Source organism: Epinephelus fuscoguttatus, linkage group LG22 (assembly GCF_011397635.1).
Source record: "Epinephelus fuscoguttatus linkage group LG22, E.fuscoguttatus.final_Chr_v1".
NCBI lineage: Eukaryota > Metazoa > Chordata > Actinopteri > Perciformes > Serranidae > Epinephelus > Epinephelus fuscoguttatus.
In genome coordinates, this window is record NC_064773.1 from 8,440,505 (window position 1) to 8,460,263 (window position 19,759).

General features: G+C 41.5%; 1 protein-coding gene across 1 annotated transcript in view; it reads left to right on the forward strand.

Annotated features, from left to right (window-relative positions):
* Nucleotides 1-525: 525 nt before the first annotated feature.
* Nucleotides 526-19,759, forward strand: part of ppfibp1a (PPFIA binding protein 1a) — a 42,092-nt gene continuing 22,858 nt past the window's right edge. Inside the window, exons 1-4 of the mRNA XM_049566826.1 lie at nucleotides 526-685; nucleotides 11,087-11,166; nucleotides 14,002-14,207; nucleotides 17,858-17,938. Coding sequence (XP_049422783.1) covers nucleotides 11,103-11,166; nucleotides 14,002-14,207; nucleotides 17,858-17,938 — 351 coding nt within the window. The 5' untranslated portion in view covers nucleotides 526-685; nucleotides 11,087-11,102. The remainder of the gene's footprint in view (nucleotides 686-11,086; nucleotides 11,167-14,001; nucleotides 14,208-17,857; nucleotides 17,939-19,759) is intronic.

Consider the following 19,759-nt stretch of genomic DNA (forward strand, 5'->3'; position numbering starts at 1 on the left):
TTAAAACAGATTATGGAGGGTTTACTGTTCTTCCATTTATTCTTATGTATATGATATTTTCCCATAATGAGAATTATGTTCACCATCTTGGACATCTTCTTTGACAGACCATCCATATAAATCATCACCTGAAACTTATTAAATAAAGAATGGTTGATCCCAATATTTAACCAATGATAAACATCTTCCCAAAAAAGCATTGTGACAGACAAAATTCAGAGTGAATAGAGTGAGTAGAAACTCTGCGAGGCTACCTCATCACAGGTTAGGGCCCTAGTGTGGAAATAAGCTTTGAAAATATAAATGATTTTTTTTACAGTCCTGAAACAAATTCAAAATATATAGCATTTAAAAAGAAAAAGGGCAAAACCTCTCTTTCACTCCTTAAATCTGCTTGTAACCCCTGCAGTTTACCTCAGCCCCGGTTTGGGGAACCATTAACAACGGATGGCTTCAACGCTTTTATTTTGAAGGCCGTCTTCCCGGAAGTGTCCCTCCGGTCTCTTTAGCTTGACGCCTTGTGAAATGGCCCCTCTTAGTTTGGATGAAAACTTCAGTTGAGTGTGAAACTCAATGGGAAGGTGAACGCGAACCATGGAGCTCCTGTAGAAAGTGCCCAAAGTGTTTGGAATAAAGCCGCCGGAGACTGCTGGATCCCTCCTCAAACTTTTATCGGTCGAAAACTGTGAGTTTAACCGAAGTTTAAATGAAGTTTAAGAAACAGCCGCTAGTTTAACGGTTTGTTTGTTCAAAGTTGCGTTGCGCTGCTAGCTTAATTGCGTTAAAACTGTAACGTTACGCCTTTTAATTGAACGTAACTTTGCTAGCTAACGTAGCGTGACTAACAGTTTAGCTTAGCTCACTTTTACTAGTTTTTATTATTATCTAGTATCTAATATATCTTTTTATTGCTATGGTTAACGTTACTAATATAATTTCAGTGTTTGTGGTGACTTAAAAGGAATAAAATAGATGTGATTTTGACTCATAATTCATTTTTTATTGACGTTTTTTTTTAATTTTCTTGCTTTTGCCTGCCAAGAAATCCCCATAGCTAATATACTTGTGAGTTTTATTAACATTTTATGTTTTTTTATGGCAAAATCATTATGCAACTCAATAACTGCATTGCTAGTGCTTTCATATTAACAGTACTTATATAAAACCTACTAATTTATATCATATACCATCCACAGAGAAGAACAGATATGAGAGAGTCATATTGACTCAGATTTTATACTTTTATGGGTGTAATATTTGTACCAGAGAGTTGAACTGTGCTAGCTTTGTATGTGAAAACTGTATTTTTAATTTAACCACAGCTAATTTATGCATCACATGACAATTAATGTCCAAGCCAACTCATGAATCACTGCGGTGAACCTCCACTTTGGCTCCCACCCACATCCACTGTTTAAAAGGCAGCAGCAGCCAGCAGTTTAAAGCTGCTCCTGGTCCAGTGTCGGCTCCTTTCATTATCAATCTCAGACTTCTGCTGCCTTTGTTTGGGTATACCTCTGCAGTCTTAAGTTGTTCAGGAAAAACCTCCCTCCTGAGGCGCTGCATGACCTGCTGGCAGCCTTCCTCCCTGCATACGTCTGATGATGTCTTGGCTTCCGGGCAGTGAACTGAAAGCATAACAAAGGATTTTATTTCCCTCTCTGACAATAACCATATTTGTATCCCGCCACCACCACTACCACACTCTCACGGCTACTGGTGGGCTGGTCAGAAAGTCCATGCTGTTGCCCACTTGCCTGCACAGCTATATCTGATGTTACACTGTTAGAGCTGGCATAATAAAACTCATTTTCACACTGCAGTGATTGTTTGAGACTCAGATCTCCGGGCACCAGTCATCTTGTTTTCCCCAGGCAGGAGGCATTTATTTGTTGCACAGTCAGGTGAAGAGGAGGCAAAGTCCATTATTGGTGTTATTTGTATTGGCAGCAAAATCGCACTAAGATCAACATGGCACAGAACCCAAAGTTTTCTAGTTTTTAAATTATTTATCTTGAAGCCACGTGTCAAGAAAACTGTCCAGGCCTCTCTGTGACAGGCACCTTTTTTTCTGACATTGCATTCCCTGCATTCCTGGTGCAGTACTTGTGGTGGTGTATTTTGAAAGAAGGGAGCTGTCACTGTAGTGTCACATGATATATGTGGATGTTTACAGGCTTCTGAAATTGAATTAAAATCCTAACTTAATCTGAAACATTTGTCTCACAGGAATATAATTAAAGGGCCCAGTTTTAAATATGATCTGTACACGTGGCTTTTGGAGTATTTCAGTTTTGTCGGTGCATAGAGTGCAACATAGAGTGCAGCAGGGACTGCAGGGAAATGGCCATTTCTGACAAAGAGGAAAACGTTTCTCCAGAATATGACAGGAAACGCTTCCTGGCAGGATTGAGTGACGGTTTTCCTGTGTGTAGGGATGCCTCTGTGTTTATGGTGTCAGTCATTTTAGGCACTGCTATAGAGCTTGTTTGGCTTTGCAGCATTTTTTTTTCTCAGTTTAAGGCAGCAGCTGTGAAACTGTGCCCTAAAAAGACTTCATACTGCTTCTGTGTTAAGACCTTGATAACAAAAGCTATGAAAGTCAGTTTTTCTTGGCTGGCGGTGATCTCTTACTCAGTTCCTCCTGCCCCCTTTTCCACAATCCTCCTTTATTAGTTTCCCCCTCCAATGTGATTTTTTTTTTTAACTATGATGTAGTTTAGGGCCACATGGAAAAACTGTAAGAACTTAAGATCAGTGTCGTGCTGCTATCATGTGAGTTTTTTGAGAGACAGAGAGTTGTTTGTGCAGTGTCTCAATGTGGCCGCCGCTGCACCAGTTTAAAGTCTGAGCTGTTGTGACTGTCAAACAGTCAGACCTCACAGGAGCCCAGACTAAAAGTCCACTGGACCATCTCTCAGGGGGGAGGTGTAAACAAAGGCAGGGTGTTTGGCTGGTGGTTGGATTTCACGTGGGATTGACTTCCACAAGTCATGCTTCGGGTCCACGTTACCTCTTCAAGTGCTACTGTAACTATTACACATGTGCGGCAACTAACTGAGGTCAGAGCTGAAACAATGAGTTGCTTAACTGATAACTACTGTTTTGATAACAGATTAGTCTGAGTCATTTTTCAATTTGAGAAAAAAGCCCCCAACACTTCCCTAGTAGGAGTATTTGCTGCTTTGCTTTGTCTTATGTGACACTTGATATTGCAACCATATTAAAAGGTTGACTGTTGGTGCTCTATTTGAAATGAACATATATATTTACATAGTTAAAGGGAGTATAAATGAGTGTTAAGTGGATAAAGGCAAATACTGAAACAGCTAGGACAGTGTGGTAGATTCAGAAAATTACATTACTGTAATTGACCCTTCACTAAGTCCCACCCCTGGACGCAGACTGGCCAATCATAACATAGCATCGGGCTGGCTCAGACCAGGGTCCGACAACAACACAGCTGTGCTCCACTGACTCTGATGCAGTCATTTCAGATTTGTGGATTTGGAGCTAAATGTTGTGCCTGGGGCACGTCGTGTATTAATGATACTCGTTACCTGGAGAGGTTGGAAAAAGATATACGTTTCTTCCCTGTTCCAAAACCAAAATCAAACCCTGAAAAGTGTAGGGTTAGCTAGCTAGCTACTGAAGATATAGCCTACTGAATGTATACACATGCTGCTTTTGCTTTTTAATGATTCTAACAGTGAAACAAAGACCGACCCTGCTGTACAGGAACCAGTGAAGGGAAGCAGGGAAACTTTGCTGATATTCAACCAGCTGTGTGTCATCACAGTGTGTGCAGATAAACATTGTTGTGCACCGGCGGCTTCTGGGTAATGAAATCTGACTTTGTCATATTTCTCTGAATGAGTCTGATAGCTTTATTGAATTAAGGATCCAATGTCCCTTTAATCAGATGCCACTGGAGGCTGGTGGTTTAAGAGTGGTGGCAACAACACAAGCACACAGTATATCTTCATAACCCAGCAGGATAAAGACACACATTATTTGAACTTGTTTTGATTGAGACTTGGTGTTTAAAACCTCAAGATAATTTACTTTTATCCAGCAAGCAACACTGCAGTCCACCATACTACGACAACTTATTGTACTACAATTACCAGTGCTGCTTCTAGTGCTACTCTGAGCCAGTTCAACTCTGATATGCACATCTGTATCACAGCTGGAAGCAGGCTAGTGGAGCACAAGTGTTTGAGGCACCAGCAGAGGCGTGTGCTTGTGTATATTCATATATGTGTGTGTGTATGTGTGTGTGTGTGTGTGTGTGTTTGAGCCCAACCACTCAGCGTAGGGTCAAGTAATCCCAGCCCACTTCTCTTTTAGAATGCATTGTCCCTCCCCCTCCACATCTCGTCCACTACATCTGGTTGATATTAAAACCACCTTACAGCCAGTCCAGTTCGATTCTCAGACAGTTTTGTCTCTCTTTAAAATCGACTTGGAAATATTACTTCTGTCAGATACCGTTAGAAAGATGGCACTGATACATTTTGGCAGGTTCGTGTGAGTGAAATGTATAACCATCCTATAGTATCAGTTACAGGGTCATGGTGGTATTTATCTGTTTTTCTTCCTGACTTGTCTGTGGCACTCATCTCCAAGCCCAGTCTTTCCCCCTAAAGATGTAAGAATTTCAAAAGAGGTCAAAATATATGTCATTTTGTTTAATAAAATGTGACATAATTTCTCTAAAAGAGCTGGCCACTGTAGCTGTTGGCAAACTTTACTCAAACACAGCGTTTCCCACACATTCATTTATTTGTGGTGGCATGTTAGAATATGCCACATATTGGTTTGCTATTTTTGGAGTTGGACTGTTTATTAGGAGCTCTGTTGGAATATATACATTATTCGGAGCACCACAAGCAGAGCGCAGAGCGTACTCTAGGCACAGGCGGAGCAGCAGAACGCCTGGCGCAGTAAAAATGGAACTTAACCATTCATCAACCAACAACAGCACTCTCATTTTAGTGTTGTCCATTGTTTTTCCCAACTTATTTTAGATGAAACCTGCTGCATTCAATGGAAACAGTGCACCCCACAGTCCAGCGCTGTTTAAAGTTTGCTTTCACTCGCCTCTGCAGCAGCTGCTCCTCTAACCCATCAACCTGATGTACTCAGATTGATCCGACCACCAACTAATCAACTGATCAATTCCCCACCCAAGAGTTCCACTAGCAAAAACCTCCAAAGTCAGAGAGGTAGAGAACTGCCGCCACACATAAACTAAGCGCAAAAAGTAGGAAATTTGTGTTAGGCTTTCCAACGGTATAAGATTTATTTAGAAGCATTGTTACAACAAAGAAATACTTTACCAGTTTATTTCCCTTTTAAATGGTGCCACATTTGTAAGGAACATGCATTTGTGGGATGAGCAGCAGAGCTGAGTATGTGGTTTGCGCCCATGAAAACTTTGCCAAATCTTCTCTGTCAATGCCAGAGAGTTTTTTTTGTTGATGACTCTTGTTTGGTGTTGTTTGGTGGATTGGATGATTGAAGTCTGAAGACACAGGACATATTGGCAAGTTGATAATTTATTCATTTAACAAACAGGACCCTCAGTAGCGTGTGGAAGAAGAATTGTCAAGAAGCATTGTTACAACAAAGGAATAATCTACCAAACAGAAATTTCCTTACTTTTTGTGCTTAGTTCAGGTTCTGATTCTGAAGAAAACACTTCAAACAGCAGTAAATGACGCCAGGATCGTACTGGACACAAGCGCCATGAAGTGCACCAGTTTTCCATGGAGTGCTGCCCACAAATCTGGCAAGAAAACCCACCAGTAATCTATTATGAATAATACAAAGGAAATATTTGCTTTGATATAAATGATCGGTTGATAATAATTGATAAAATATGCATCACAGGCTTCCACATATTGGCCTGGTTAAGATGGGTCTAAAGACAGAGCGAAAAAGACATGCCAACACATACAGACACAAGCAAACGGAGACAGAGCTCTAATATGTGATTAGAAGAAAGTGGAGGAGCAGCATCACTTGTTGACCAGCATAGAGATATGTGCATCTGATGTGAACAGCCAGGTGACTGCTGACGGGCAGCCATGCAACAGTTGTCGGGGTGCTTCTGCAGGAGCATGTCTTGTTCTTGTGTTGTAGTTTTGGTTAACAATGGAGGTAATGCTTGTTGTAGGATCAGTTCATTGGCTGTTTTGGTCTTTTCAGGGCATTAGTTGACAGATGGAAAAATACCACCAGCCTGACAGGAATGAAGTCCTCAGGGTTTTGTCTGACAGATGGAGGGAGGGAGGTCACAGAGGTCAGCGGGGATGTCTGTACCAGGCACTAGTGTTTGGTTTTCGGGATAAGTAACCTGCTCAGGAATGTGTGTAGTACTCACTCCTACACTGTGGCCTTATCAATCATCATACAGACACTTCTGCACATGCTCTGAGACATGGACCCTCATCTATGGACTCCTCTCTTGAGGTTTTGGTCAGAAAATTCCTCACGGATGACCTGCTCATCACTGATGCGAAAAGAAGTGGAAAATATCTCAGCCTGGCATTTTAAAGGGTTTTGTGAGTCTGAAGAGCAGACCAGTTAACGTGGCAAGTTTCAGTGCTGTTTTCTGCCACATGACCAGCACAAGAGCAATTCCTGCTTTGATTCCTTCTCCGTCTTAAACCTATGTTCTGAAATGCACATGAGCAGATAAGATGTTCTGTTTTCCGCTGAATTGGATTTCTCATGAAACTCATAACACCAATTTGATGTGGCTTTTATCACAAGACAGCAGGCGGAGAGCAGCCTCAATTATGGTAACACACTGTGAATTGTTTTATCATTTTGAAATGTTTTTATCCTGCTTTCCTCCACACCCGCGGTTGCACCATGACCACAAGACTGCATTAGATAGTCAAGTAAAAGGAAAAGATAGCACACACACTGGTGTTTCTCTATTTATGCCATTTGTTGTTTTCTGCATTCACACAGAGAGAGAAAATATTTGGATCCTCAACAAAAAAACATCTCTTTTTGGGAAAAGGAACAAGCTTTAGGTTTCTCCCATGGGGCGCAACAAGCAGCTGACCAAACACAGCTTCCACCCTGGTGTGAGTGAGTGATGGTTTCCCATCAAACTATGGAAATACCTGTGGAGGAAAAAGTATTAGATTTATCTGTGGAACCTCTCCATGAATCGCCCACGAGAACCGTAAAATTTAACTAGAAAGGTGTTGTTGTATTTGGAAATTGGAGGTATTTCCTGGCATGCTTATTGACCAGAGTCCTGCTTTGTCCTTAAAACAATGATTCGTGTGTGCCTCTACATCACCAGAGCTGTATATAACCAATCTTAAACATACAACATGTATTTTTCTGCCACAAGTGGTCGCTCAGTCAAAAGAGAAACAAAAAACGCAGCATTGCAGTCAGCTTTTCCCGGTTAGGATTCCTTTGTTGAGTGCTTTGTTGCCCTACTGTGTATATGCGGGAGCGCTCTTCTGTTGTAGTTTGATGTTATGGCATTGGCCGCCATTTCGCAAGTGTGCGTGAGTTGAAGTAAAGGTTTAAAATGTACAGTTTGTTGTTGTTATTGAGCTAATATCCTTCAGTGTTCATTGTTCAGGAGGTTATTACCGGGAGCCAAATTATCCAGAGAGGTCTCCTCTTCGCCAAAATAAACAGACCAGGTGATTTAAATCGGTAAAAAGACTGAATAAAGCTGTTACGAATCAGTGTTTTTGTTGAGATAAGCAGCTATCTTAGTACCTGCAAATGTGTTCTCACATGATAACTTAAGATCCAGATGTTCAGGAGGTTTTTACCAGGAGCCGAATTAGTTTCAGAGGTCTCCTCCTCTCCAAAACAAATGGACCTGGTGATTTAAACCATTAAAAACACTGAACTAAGCAGTTTCATGTTGAAAATGACTATTTCACCAATGCTATTTGGTGCAGCAGAGGCTAGAGCTGAGCTGCAGCTAACGTCTGCTCAGCTTGTTTCTCAGATAGCTTAACATCCAGGCGTTCAGGAGGTTTTGACCAGGAGCCGAATTATCCGTAGAGGTCTCCTCCTCTCCAAAACAAATGGACTTGGTGATTTAAACTGGTAAAAACACTGAATAAAGCAGTTTCATGTTAAAAATTAGTATTTCACCAATGCTGTTTGGTACGGCAGGGACTAGAGGTGAGCTGCAGCTAACGTTTGCACAACTTTGTTTCTCTAATATCTTAAGATCCAGACGTCTGATGACTAAAATCCTTCATCTGGTTAAAAACAAAGTTAAAAACGACTAAGATGTAAAAAAGTGTGTCATAAATAATGTGGCTTAAAACTGGATAAAAATGACCTGAGACCTTAATGCATGCACAAAGACGATATGATGCCACTGAGAGGCGATGACGACCAAATCATACGGACAACACTGGTCTCGTTGTTTTTAGACTTTTAGACTGAAGGCTTAAGTTGCATATTACATCATTAATGAAATGTTTGTGGAGTAGAGAATACAAAGCAGTGTGTGTGATGTTTTGGGAGAAAATGGCTCCCCTTCCTGTGGAGTGTATCGTTGAAATTAAGCAACAGCACTTAAGGCCCCTTGTTTTAACAGCAACCCCCAGCTCATATTGAGGCCACTGGTTTAATTACGCTCTTAATGCCCATGTTTTACCCTGCTGGGTGTGACACTGTGACCCCTAAGAGGGAGGAAATGAAGTCAACTCTGCAGCCCCTGCCCCCTCTACCATGGGACTTGTGAACAAGTAGAGCCACTGTTTGCATGTTGTTAGTTCTGGTTAAGCTGCCCTCTCCACGTACTGTATTCTATCTCTAACCCTTTAAATCAGATTTGGTTTGAAGTGATAAGTGGTCAGTGCGAGTAAAGGAGAGGCATGTGATAAGTGTTTGAATTCAGCGGTCATGGGGATATTTTCCAACTTTGTTATGGAAGTTTGAGATGCCGAGCATGCCAATGCTACGAGGCCTGAGACCCCTGGGAGAATAGTGTCATTATTCCGGATAGGAGCCTGCCCATAAGCACCCGTGACCGCCGGAAATAAGGCTTGCTGGGTAATAAGTCCTGGAGATCACTTTGTTTTTTGTCTCTGAGGGAGCTTGTTTTCTGTGGCAGAGACTGCAGGGTTAATTTGATGCAGCAGTCACTTGAGAAGGAAGAATGAGAGCTTGTATCATAACAGGATTAGTGATAATGCTGTTGTTGTTTTTTGCAAATGTAATGTAAAAACATGCAGGCATGCTCTGTAGATTAAAGCTGGTGCTGGTACAGGAGAAAAACAGTGCTCTGAGAATCATGGAGATTAGGCCTGCAACTTGCATTTATGATACTTAGTCATTAATCTGAATTAACCGATCAAATCAAGTTTAGTACCAGCACCCAAAGGTTCCTTTTTTTTCAGTACTTTACTCTTTGTGTTGGCAACAACAATTTGATTTATGAACAAGCTGCAGTCAACAAGTGTTTCTTGCCCTCTGCACTTTTCTGATCATACATAGAGCTATGTCTGTCTGCCTACTTGTGTGTGTGTCTGTGTGTGTGTCTGTGTCTGCCCCTCTCTCTTGCCCTCTGTTTAGACACAACTGATAAATATGTAGAATACATATTTAATGTAAAACACACAATCACAAACAGCAGTGATACAAAGCGATTTCTTAAACAAAATAGAAAAGAAAACAGACCAGATGGAAACTGTTGGTGCTGCAGTGATAGTTTTGGCTCGCTGGGAAGCCGATGGGGCTCCGTGTCTGGCCCCCAGCAGCGGGGCAGTTTGTATTTCTTCCACCTCCTTTCTTAATCTCCATTGTCTTTGCCACAAAGCGCCCTGACCTTTGCTAAATTTCGGTATCTAAGAGCGTTCTGACAGGAGGCAGAAGTAATGCAAAGAGTCCTGAAGCCGAGAAGCAGCCTGTGAAACTCTGTGGCCGGCTCTCCGGCTAAGGGACTCTTTGCAGTGCTTCTGCCTCCTGTCTGAATCCAGCGCTCTCACCCAAGTGTGCTCTCCAATTTGGCCCAGATTGACATAATGTGAATAGGCACTTAAAATACAGACATAATTCAGTCAGTACCCTCAAAAGTACTGAATTTGGTACCCAACTCTAGACATGACTAATTTGTCTTTCCCACCAAGTTCTTGTCTTCTTACCACAGTTTGACTTTGAGAACCCTTTGCATCTTTATTAGAATAACTGACTTGTAGGGGATACTGATATTGTCGGCAGCTGAATATCGTGCTAATCACTTCTGTTTATACTGCTCCGTTAACTTGTGAGTGTCACAAAATATCTGTGGTCTTTGGTTTTGTTTAAAGGAACTGTATGTGACATTCAGAGCATATCTACAGTTCAGGGTCCGAGCCAGGATCGTTTGCATGCAGTTCTCAACATGAAGGTGACTGAGCTGGCAGCTAGCAGCTCAAACAGTGATAACAAGGGCAACAGTGCTGACAGAGATAATGATGTTAACCTTTGCTGGTAACCACCAGATTGGCATAGTGCAGATCAGCAGTGATTAGCTAGAAAATGGGACACACACAGGGACTCGCAAGAATTCACACGCGCAGCTAAGCCGTCTACAACAACAACAGAGGTTGCATAAGGTCATCCTCTGCTGTTGCTTGCTGCTGTATTAATGCTCTGAGTGTCGCAGAACCTTGAATTTAACTGAGATGATCTAATCACAGGGTCCTGTTTGTGGTTGTTATGAAGTGTTTGATCTTATCACACAGTCCTCTTCAGATGGATTTTCCCCAGCAGTCATGAAAATGTACTGTAGATGATCAGATTTCCATTTGTCTAAACACATAAGGACAAACTGAGAGACTATGTCACTCTCTTTGTAAGTTATAATTCTTCCTGGTTTGGAGCTATTTTTAAGTCTTGGTCAAAAAGAAAGCCTTTATTGTCATTGTTTATTCTTCTTCTTAAAAAATACTACTGCTGCTGTAAATTTTAGGAAACATGTCTTTATCGTGTTTGAATTTAAACCAGACTCTGTCTGAGCTTTGCCAGACATCTTCATGGATCTGTCTTGTCTTTCCGTCTTGTTTCTTTCACTTAATGCTCTTCTTTTCTCTTTCAGATTCATTGAGCACAAGATGATGTCTGACGCCAGCGATATGTTGGCAGCAGCCTTGGAGCAAATGGATGGGATCATAGCAGGTAACCACATTGTACACTTGGACTTTAAGACCGTGGCTCTTTTTTTTAAGTGGGCATGGCGTACTATGGGGTCTAGCCACATCTGGAAATCATTGAATTTCTACTACGGCCAGTGGATGGCAACACAATGTGCCCTTCTCCTTCCACTTCTACCTGCATTTTAATGTAATTCCCCTGAATGTACATAAAAGTTTGGAATAATGCTGAAATTGTGCTGCTGGATCACTGGGCCTTTCTGCCTCCAGTGCATTCCACCAGCATGAGAAATGAAAGAAAGTTTCCATTGTCCCCACAATGACGGAAACTAATGATTATTCAAGCTCTGTGAGTTTGGAATACAAACTCCTGCTTGGGAACTTTTGGCCACTCTGTGCTTGTGCCGCTGCAGATGAGCAGAGCAGGCTTCACTTTCAGAGTCCCCACTTTTCCGCTGATGTGTGTAATTATAGCGCTGACCTTTCCAATGGGAGCAAGGCAGCCGATCACATGACCCCCCCCCCCCCCCCCCCACCCCAGTCCCCACTGTTTCCGTGGAAGCCACAGCCGTCATCGTGCCCCACTCCCTCGCTACCATGGGGAAGCCATGATTGTTTGGATATTTATTTATTTAGCTCCCTCTTTGTTACCGTTGGACATCTTCATTATGGCTGACATTTAAGACTGATGACAGATGGTGCGGAGTGGGCAGCACACGATGGGAACATCATGCACTCGAGTTCAGTCGCCACACTGCTGCATTCGCTTCCAAGAAAAATCTGAAAATATGGTTTCCACAGATACAGGAGAAGATTTAATTAGCATTAATTGGTTTTACTGTGTTACATGATGTTTGATAGAATCTCTGTAAACACTTGCAGAGACATAGAGACTGAATATGAAATGTTATTCTTTTAGGTTGTAAGCCCAGTTCACTTTTTTTTTTTTGCAGTCTACACAGCAGTCTGTAAAATGCCCCAAAATTGTGTTGTTCGTTTACCTTTTTTTGTGATCAAACATTTTGTAAAGTCTGTTTTGATTGGATTTAACTAAACCTCTCCGATGTCTGATGATGATGACTGAGATATAAGTGCTGATGGTGGTTTACTGAAGGGTTATTTTAGTCAGTATTGAGATCACAATTATTTAACAGAAAACATTGTCCATTTATTGAACTTTAAAAAAAAAAAAAACTTTTCTCAAACGTTAAATACAATTCAACTGAAAATCAAATAAATATAAAAACATGAGATATAAGAGAGACCCCATGCTGTTTGCGGAAGAGCCATAGACTTTGATTACTCTAAGCAGCAAGCATAGGAATAGATTAAAATATATTTGAATACATGTCTTGCTTTTTCCCTGATGGTCTGAATAAGTCACTAAAAATTTGTCACCTTTTAGAAATTAAGTCACTCTCGGGTTAAAAAAGTCGCTAAATCTAGAGTGAAGGTTTTCAAGTAGGCACCACTGAGCCCACAGCTGTAAAGGCCCAGACATAAACTGACTTCAGAGAACTAGCAAAGGCCGCTTGCTGCGTCACCTCACGTTGCTGTGTCTCGGCTAAAAAAGTTGCATATGAACACACCAGAAAGACTGCAGCCAATGGTCAACCAGGACGTAAATGCGCCTGCGTGAGAAGAAATAATTCTCCACACCAGCAGATGACAGTAGTCTGTAATACTCAATCAAACAGCGAAACTAGAAGACCGTCTTGATGCTAGTTAGTCAGTTAGCACATAAACAACTTAATCCAATGTTGAAAGAACAGAGCATATTTACCGTGCGCCAGTGAACAATAACACAAACCAGCACAAAATGTTTCTGCTAAAGAGCTCAGTGGCTAAAGATAAAGAATCTTACCATATGTAACACGTTCATTTTGGTCTCACTCCCTCTTGACCTAAGCTTTTTGTTTACTTTCCTCACTTCTGTTTCTCTTCTTGTACACTGAGCTTAGCTGCCAGACAGAGTGATTTCATTCACTTTCAAGCTCCGCTGTTGCTGATGTAACATGTTAAATCAGCCACAAAAAAAAGCTGATGGGGGGGCCGACGAGGGGCAGTGGTGCAGGACACACCACACTGACAAGGGCGGCAGATGCTCAACAAAAAAAAAAAAAAAGTAAAAAGGATTGGTTAATTGTCCAGCTCTAGTTTACAGGTACATGTGATGTCACTAACTAATGGTACCACAGGAGCTTTAAATGGCCAAAGCTATGTGCAACAACTGCTGAAACTGCGTTAATTTTTTTGGCTGTTCTTGTATCTAAAAAACTTGATTTATTCTTTATGCAAACAAACGATGAAGGACTTGTCTGCATTCATCTATGGCCAACTGTGGGATAATAAATGAGGCACCCCATGTCCTTGTGTTTGATGTTCATGAGTCAAAACCATAAGTACACATGGCTTTATTTAATCTGACAGGAAGAATGCTAATAAATGTTTCTGCTCTACAGTGATGATCCTACACAGAGTTTTGTGTATCTGCTCTGTTTGATTAATGGCACCCACACTAGATGAAGTTTGGTAGCCTGTGGCGACAGACCTAACTTGCATGTCCTGAGAAAAAGACATAGACAGTTACACAAAAACCAAAATTTACAGCCCTGGGTAGTCATCGCGCTCCCACCACACCCACAGATCAGCACCAAACTGATGCTTTGGTTGTAAATCCTTCCAATTTTTTCAAAGCCTGTCATTCCGATTGCGTTTTGAAGTCATTTGATTTTTTTGTTTTGAAACACATGCCAGCTCAGAGAGCTAATGTAATTTCACAACTCCACTTTATGATTTGTGTGAAATAGAGAGTCTTTGTGTTGTCCCACATCTTAACGTTTCCTCTCTATCTTCCCAGGCTCCAAGGCCATGGACTACTCCAATGGGCTGTTTGACTGCCAGTCGCCCACTTCACCTTTCTTGGGTGGCCTCCGGGTGCTGCACCTTCTGGAGGATCTGCGGGGAGTGCTGGAGCTCATGGACAACGAGGAGCGGGACAACCTGCGATGTCAGATCCCTGATTCTACTGCAGAGGGGCTGGCAGAGTGGCTGCATGGACGAATGGTAAAAAAAAAAAAATCCATTAGTACAGTGCTGTTTAGCCTCCATGTGCTGTATTTGTTTGAAACACAAGATAAGATATTTGTGTATATTTTTATAAACGTGACATGGGCGCATTTCTCTCTCTGGCGACATTTACACTTGTCATTTCAAGTGTCTTGTGCTTAAAAGGGAACAGAGATTTATTATGGCCACAAATTAAGCATCATGTAAGCAGTTTAGTTACAACAATAACCGTTGTGCTCGTAAGTTAACGACTATCCATAAAGTGACACAAACACAGGAATGAATCATATTAAGGCATGACAAGTCAAGGCAGATTCACAGCACAGTTCATACACGAGGCATGTTTAAAGTGCTATAAAACCTTTAAAAGGAACTGGAGATAAACGTTAAAGATTCGGACCTCAGTGCATTTCCAGTGTAACTTCAGGTACAGACCTAATAACAAAAGCTGCTGACCTAGTTGCACTTTTAGGGAGTTGGAGGAATAATTCAGCCCCCCAGTGACCATTTGTATATCAGTTACTCACCTCGTGTTATGTTGAATTCTATTTGTTAAGAAAACTTTGAATTGAAGTCATAGGCAATCGCATTTAACAACAGCAAAACTATATCAAAACATCTGTTTACAAACTCTTACACAACTCGTCCAGTATAACCCTAGTCTCATTTATCCAGTTGTGTGCAAACACATGCATTTTCGCTGGAACCTTACTATTCAAAACCAAACTTAAAGTAATACTCTTCAAACCCAGATTATTCACAAACTGTAATTTTACCTTGCTGAACACAGGAGCTACTGGTTTACCACCGCCCACGTGGTAGTTTGTTTGTGTAATTGCGTGACTTTATTAAACCCTTTAACAAACCCTTTAAAACACCAAAGTCACACAATAACACAAACAAACTGATGAGGCAGTGATAGACAGCAGCTCTCGTTTTCAGAGGTACAGTTACGTTTTTTGTCAATGGAGTCTGGCTTTGAAGAGAGCATAGATGAGTTACACTTTCAATTCAGTTTTAAGGCCCAGATACATACACTCACATTGCCTGTGTCTCGGCCAAAAAGTTGGACATGGACTAGCGCTGGGCAGTTAATCTTAAAAACAGAGATTTATTATGGCCAAATTAAGCATCATGTTGGTAAGCAGTTTAAAAAAAAATCAGTTAATGTTTTCCACTGTGTGTTCAGTCTCGTCTCCTTAAGTTAACGACTAGTCCTGTGACACAAACCTGGAAGCAGAGAAATGAAATCATTTGGCATGACAAATGTCAAACACTGTGAAAAAACAGTTTCAGCAACCAAAGGTAACACCACCAATCTGTTTAAAGTGCTATAAAACAGTGCATGGCTTAAAAAGGAACTGGAGATAAGCGTTAAACACCAAGTGACCTCAGTGCATTTCACGAGGCTGTAACATTTTTCAGGTACAGAAATTCAAGGAAATAGCTCATCCGAGTGTGGTTCCTTCAGTTATTTTAAAATCACAAACATAAACTCTTTCATTAGAAAGAAATATACCACCTCTGATAATTGAGCATATTTACAGTACAAACTTTGCCAGTGAAGGCAAAAAAAAAAAAAAAAACGTTCAGTAATCGTAATCAAGTTAAAATGTCCAATAAATCGTGATATTGATTTGAGGTCATATCACACAGTCCTAACATGGACACATGACAAACACTTAGGTAGACATCCAACCAGCATGTACATTCTGGTTGCTGTTGCAGATTCAACATAACCTGGAAATCCAGATGCCCTGGGCCTAGCAAATTCGAATTTGCTCTGCATGGGAATCTGGCCCTGACGAGGAGAGCCCGCTGAATTGCCATTGGACCAATCAGATCAGTCTATCTGACAGAGGCGGGCTCTGGGCGGGCGTAACATGATGGGGACAGCGCTGCCCCGTAGGAGTCGAAAAGTAAAAAGCCAAGATGGCAGCTGCCGAAGGACCGCGTCCATTCAATTTAGAAACGCTAAGCCAACTACACTTATCTTTTTCCTTGAGAGAGGAACAGAAGACTGCTCTAGAAGCCTTCGCTTCTAGGAAGGACATTTTTGCTGTGGCAAAAGCATAATATATCAGTTAGCCCCACTGTTCGGCAAACAAATGGGGCTTAGTGCAATGAATACGTCACCTTGTTTTTTGCTCTGATTGGCCATCGTGCTGCGGTATTTGAAATGCCTCAGTTAGTGCCGCCCCTTGGGTAGGAAGGGTGTATCGGTGAGGGCTAGACTCAGAATCTTTCTAGATTTGAGTCGGGATTTCCAGGCTAGATTCAACATGCTGAATCAGCTGAAAAAAAGTCAGCTTAGTCTGTCAGGGCCTTTTAGATACTAAGGTTTTTGTAAAAATGCATGTTTGTGAAGTCCTGAGCATTCGACTGTATGTGAAGCTCCAAGAATAGAGGGATGTTGTATCCTGCAACGCCCTCTGAGGCAAATAGTGATTTGTGATGTTGGGCTTTAAAAATGAAATGGAATTGAATTAAAATAAATGAGACTTTAAATTAAATTAAACTGCACAAGTTATGTAAACAGATGTTTGCTATAGCTTTGCTGTTGTTAAATACAGCCCCCCGAAAATTCAATTCACTAAGAATTGTCTCCATTTTTGGATTCTTTGCTCACCATGGAAGTAATTGATACACAAATGATCATTTTGTTGGTGAAGTAGTCCTTTAAGATTTCACAAGCGTCCTGGAGAGATGGGTGCATTTACATCCTTTTCAACATCTGGATAATATGTGTCTCAAACCACTTCCTCTGGTTGTTGTAGTTATTGGATTTCAATCCATCTCCAGTGCTTCTTGGATGCATCTACACTTGATATCTGATAGCTATCCAGTCAGCCCGAGATGCATGACTAAGTGTAAATGGGGTGTCTGATTGTTTTTGTCACTGACCAGGGAGAGAAAATGTCATCAGGAATCTATAGATTGAGTTTATTTTTGTGCAGATCGCAAAGATAATCTTAAACCACTTTTTTGTTGCAGCATGTGTGTTTCAGAGTTTTTGCACTGGCCAGTTTTAAGAGACGGCCTGGTATGAATTACCGTCTGATCTGCTTTGTATCTCTTGATCGTGCTCCGTTGCCCATACCGTGACTGTTTATTGTGAGAGTGCTGTTATGGCGTGCTTTGTGAATGATGGAGTTTCTATAGGAGACGTGCTGCGAATAGTTTCCATCTTCCAAACTCAGGTTGACTCAGGCTGAGGCTCGTGTTTTTCTTCCCTCATGGCCTCGTCTCTCAATCTGTGATATTTGAGAGAAGAGTTTGCTTTTGATTCAATTTTCAAATCACTTTCATGTGAGAACATCATTGACCCTCACATGTTTTTCTGAAAGCTCTCCAAAGAAAAAAAACATGTGAGTTGATTGTCAGGGAGGTTATATAGTTATACACTGAAGTGGTATTCAAGCATTACAAAATCTATGTGGCTCAAGGCTGGTGAGTATTTTCATTTGAACCTCTCAGCCAGAGCCGCATTACAACATGACAGCTAGAGGCCGCCCCCCCCCCCCCTCTTTTTTTTGTGAGCTCTGAACTGAAAAGAAATAACAGTTGGAAACGGTATTTAACTGATGCAACAAATGAAGCAATTTGTTCAGACAACACAAATCAACACACATTGTTTTTCATTTCAGAGTAACGGACACAGCACAGAAGCAGTTTACCAAGAACGTCTGTCACGACTGGAGAGTGACAAAGAGTGTCTTATTCTTCAGGTTTGTGAACACAACTTGTCATTGTAGCTGCAAGGCAGCAGAACAATTGCTGATGAATAGGCAATTAGGTAGCATTGTACATGGCTGCCATTTGGGTAATTACCATGTTCTCAGTGCCGTTCGTTGGTCCGTATGTTTGGTAGTTGGTCGGATATCTCAAAAACTACTCAACAGATTAAAAAAAAATGTTGGTACATAGTTTGGTGGACAGCAACAAATGATTAGTTTTTAATGCGGAACTTGAGCCAATTTATCAACATATATCCTCTTAACAAAGCTTTTTTTTACTTTGGACAAGGGATGTGAAGGGTTAATTGTTAATTGTTTAAGTGGCGATAATATTTTTTGACCGGTTAAGCATGGTGGTCTACAGGTTAATATGGCTACTCTTCATTATACTGCACTGCGCACCACCTTGGTCTGGTGGGAGACAGATAACAAGCTAGCCACGCAAACATGCAGACACATAGTGCCGGCTGCCTGACCCTCCAGTCTCCGCTGGTTAGCTAGTCTTGGCAGCTCTGCACTGCACACCACCCAGATCAGGTGGGAGCTAGCTAGAGGCACTGCTGATTCGGCAATTACCGCTGTGGAAACATTGTGCCTACCCTCCGTCCTCTAGGTTGCCCTGGAGAGTAATCGGTATAATTTTAAGCCACGAACCCCCTTTAGCATCACTGTTAGCTCTGTTAGCACCTGAGGCAGTCGGTGCTTCTCAAAGTTAAAGCTGCTTCCTTACGTCAGGTCCTACATAGGCTTGGAAAAGACGATTAGCATTAGCAGTAGACTACTAGCATTCGGTGAACACACATTGGAACAGGCTTGCGAGTGCCCAGATGTGCTACACTGAAGAGGCCCCACCCTCAATTCCAGCAAAATCATGCAAAAGAATTGTTGATACTTGGTTCTGGCTGAGGATGCACACATGCGTCCTTGAAAATTCTCTGAAGGAAGGACTTGGTCCTCAGAAGAATTTGAAGCATCCTTGATATTGGAACAGTCCTTCAGCAGGATTCCAGATGTAGCCTCCTTGAAATTTGGTTATTTAAGATTTCTTCCTTGACTTTGAGAAGCACCAAGTGTCAGCGTGATTAGTGGTGCAAACAGCTCTAACTGAAGCCGGTTACTCACCTCACTTCCTGACCCTGGTGGTGCACAGTGCACCAAGGCTAAAGTTAGCTTTCCAGTGGAGACCGGAGGGCAGGCAGTGGTTAACGTGGCCAGCCAGTAGCGAAGCCAACAAAAAATAAAATGAAAGGTAGGATACTGATGTCACAAAACATTAAAATTTCACCCCCTCTAAATGGATAACTCTTTGAAATGCGGTGCTAAAGCTCACTGGGTCAATGGAGCATAGGACCAAAAGAACAAAAGGCCTTATGTATTCAAGTCATTTTGCTTTTTCCCCCTTAGAAATCTTCTGGTTAGTTACTGGTTAATGGGTGTCGGGCTATCAAAAGCAAAATCAATCTTAACTGACATCCCTACTTTGGACCATTAGGTGTAGATGTAAAGTTGCTTTTTCCTGGAATCCTTAGTTCAAGACAAATAGATAGTGCAAGATGTACAGACTGACAAGATCTTCTAACATATAAATTTGGTGGGTACACTGAAAATTTTTGGAGGAGCAGGGAAAAGGTTCATTTTTTTGTTTAGCCTTACCCTTTTTGTATAAGTGGTTGCAAAATTCTTGTAAGCATGCATTATTTAGATAACCTGGCATTGCTCTTGACCACATTGTGCAAACACAACCAAATGTAGATGAGGTGCTCATATCTATTCCAAGAAACTCAGCAGAATATGATGGAAATCTACCCAAAG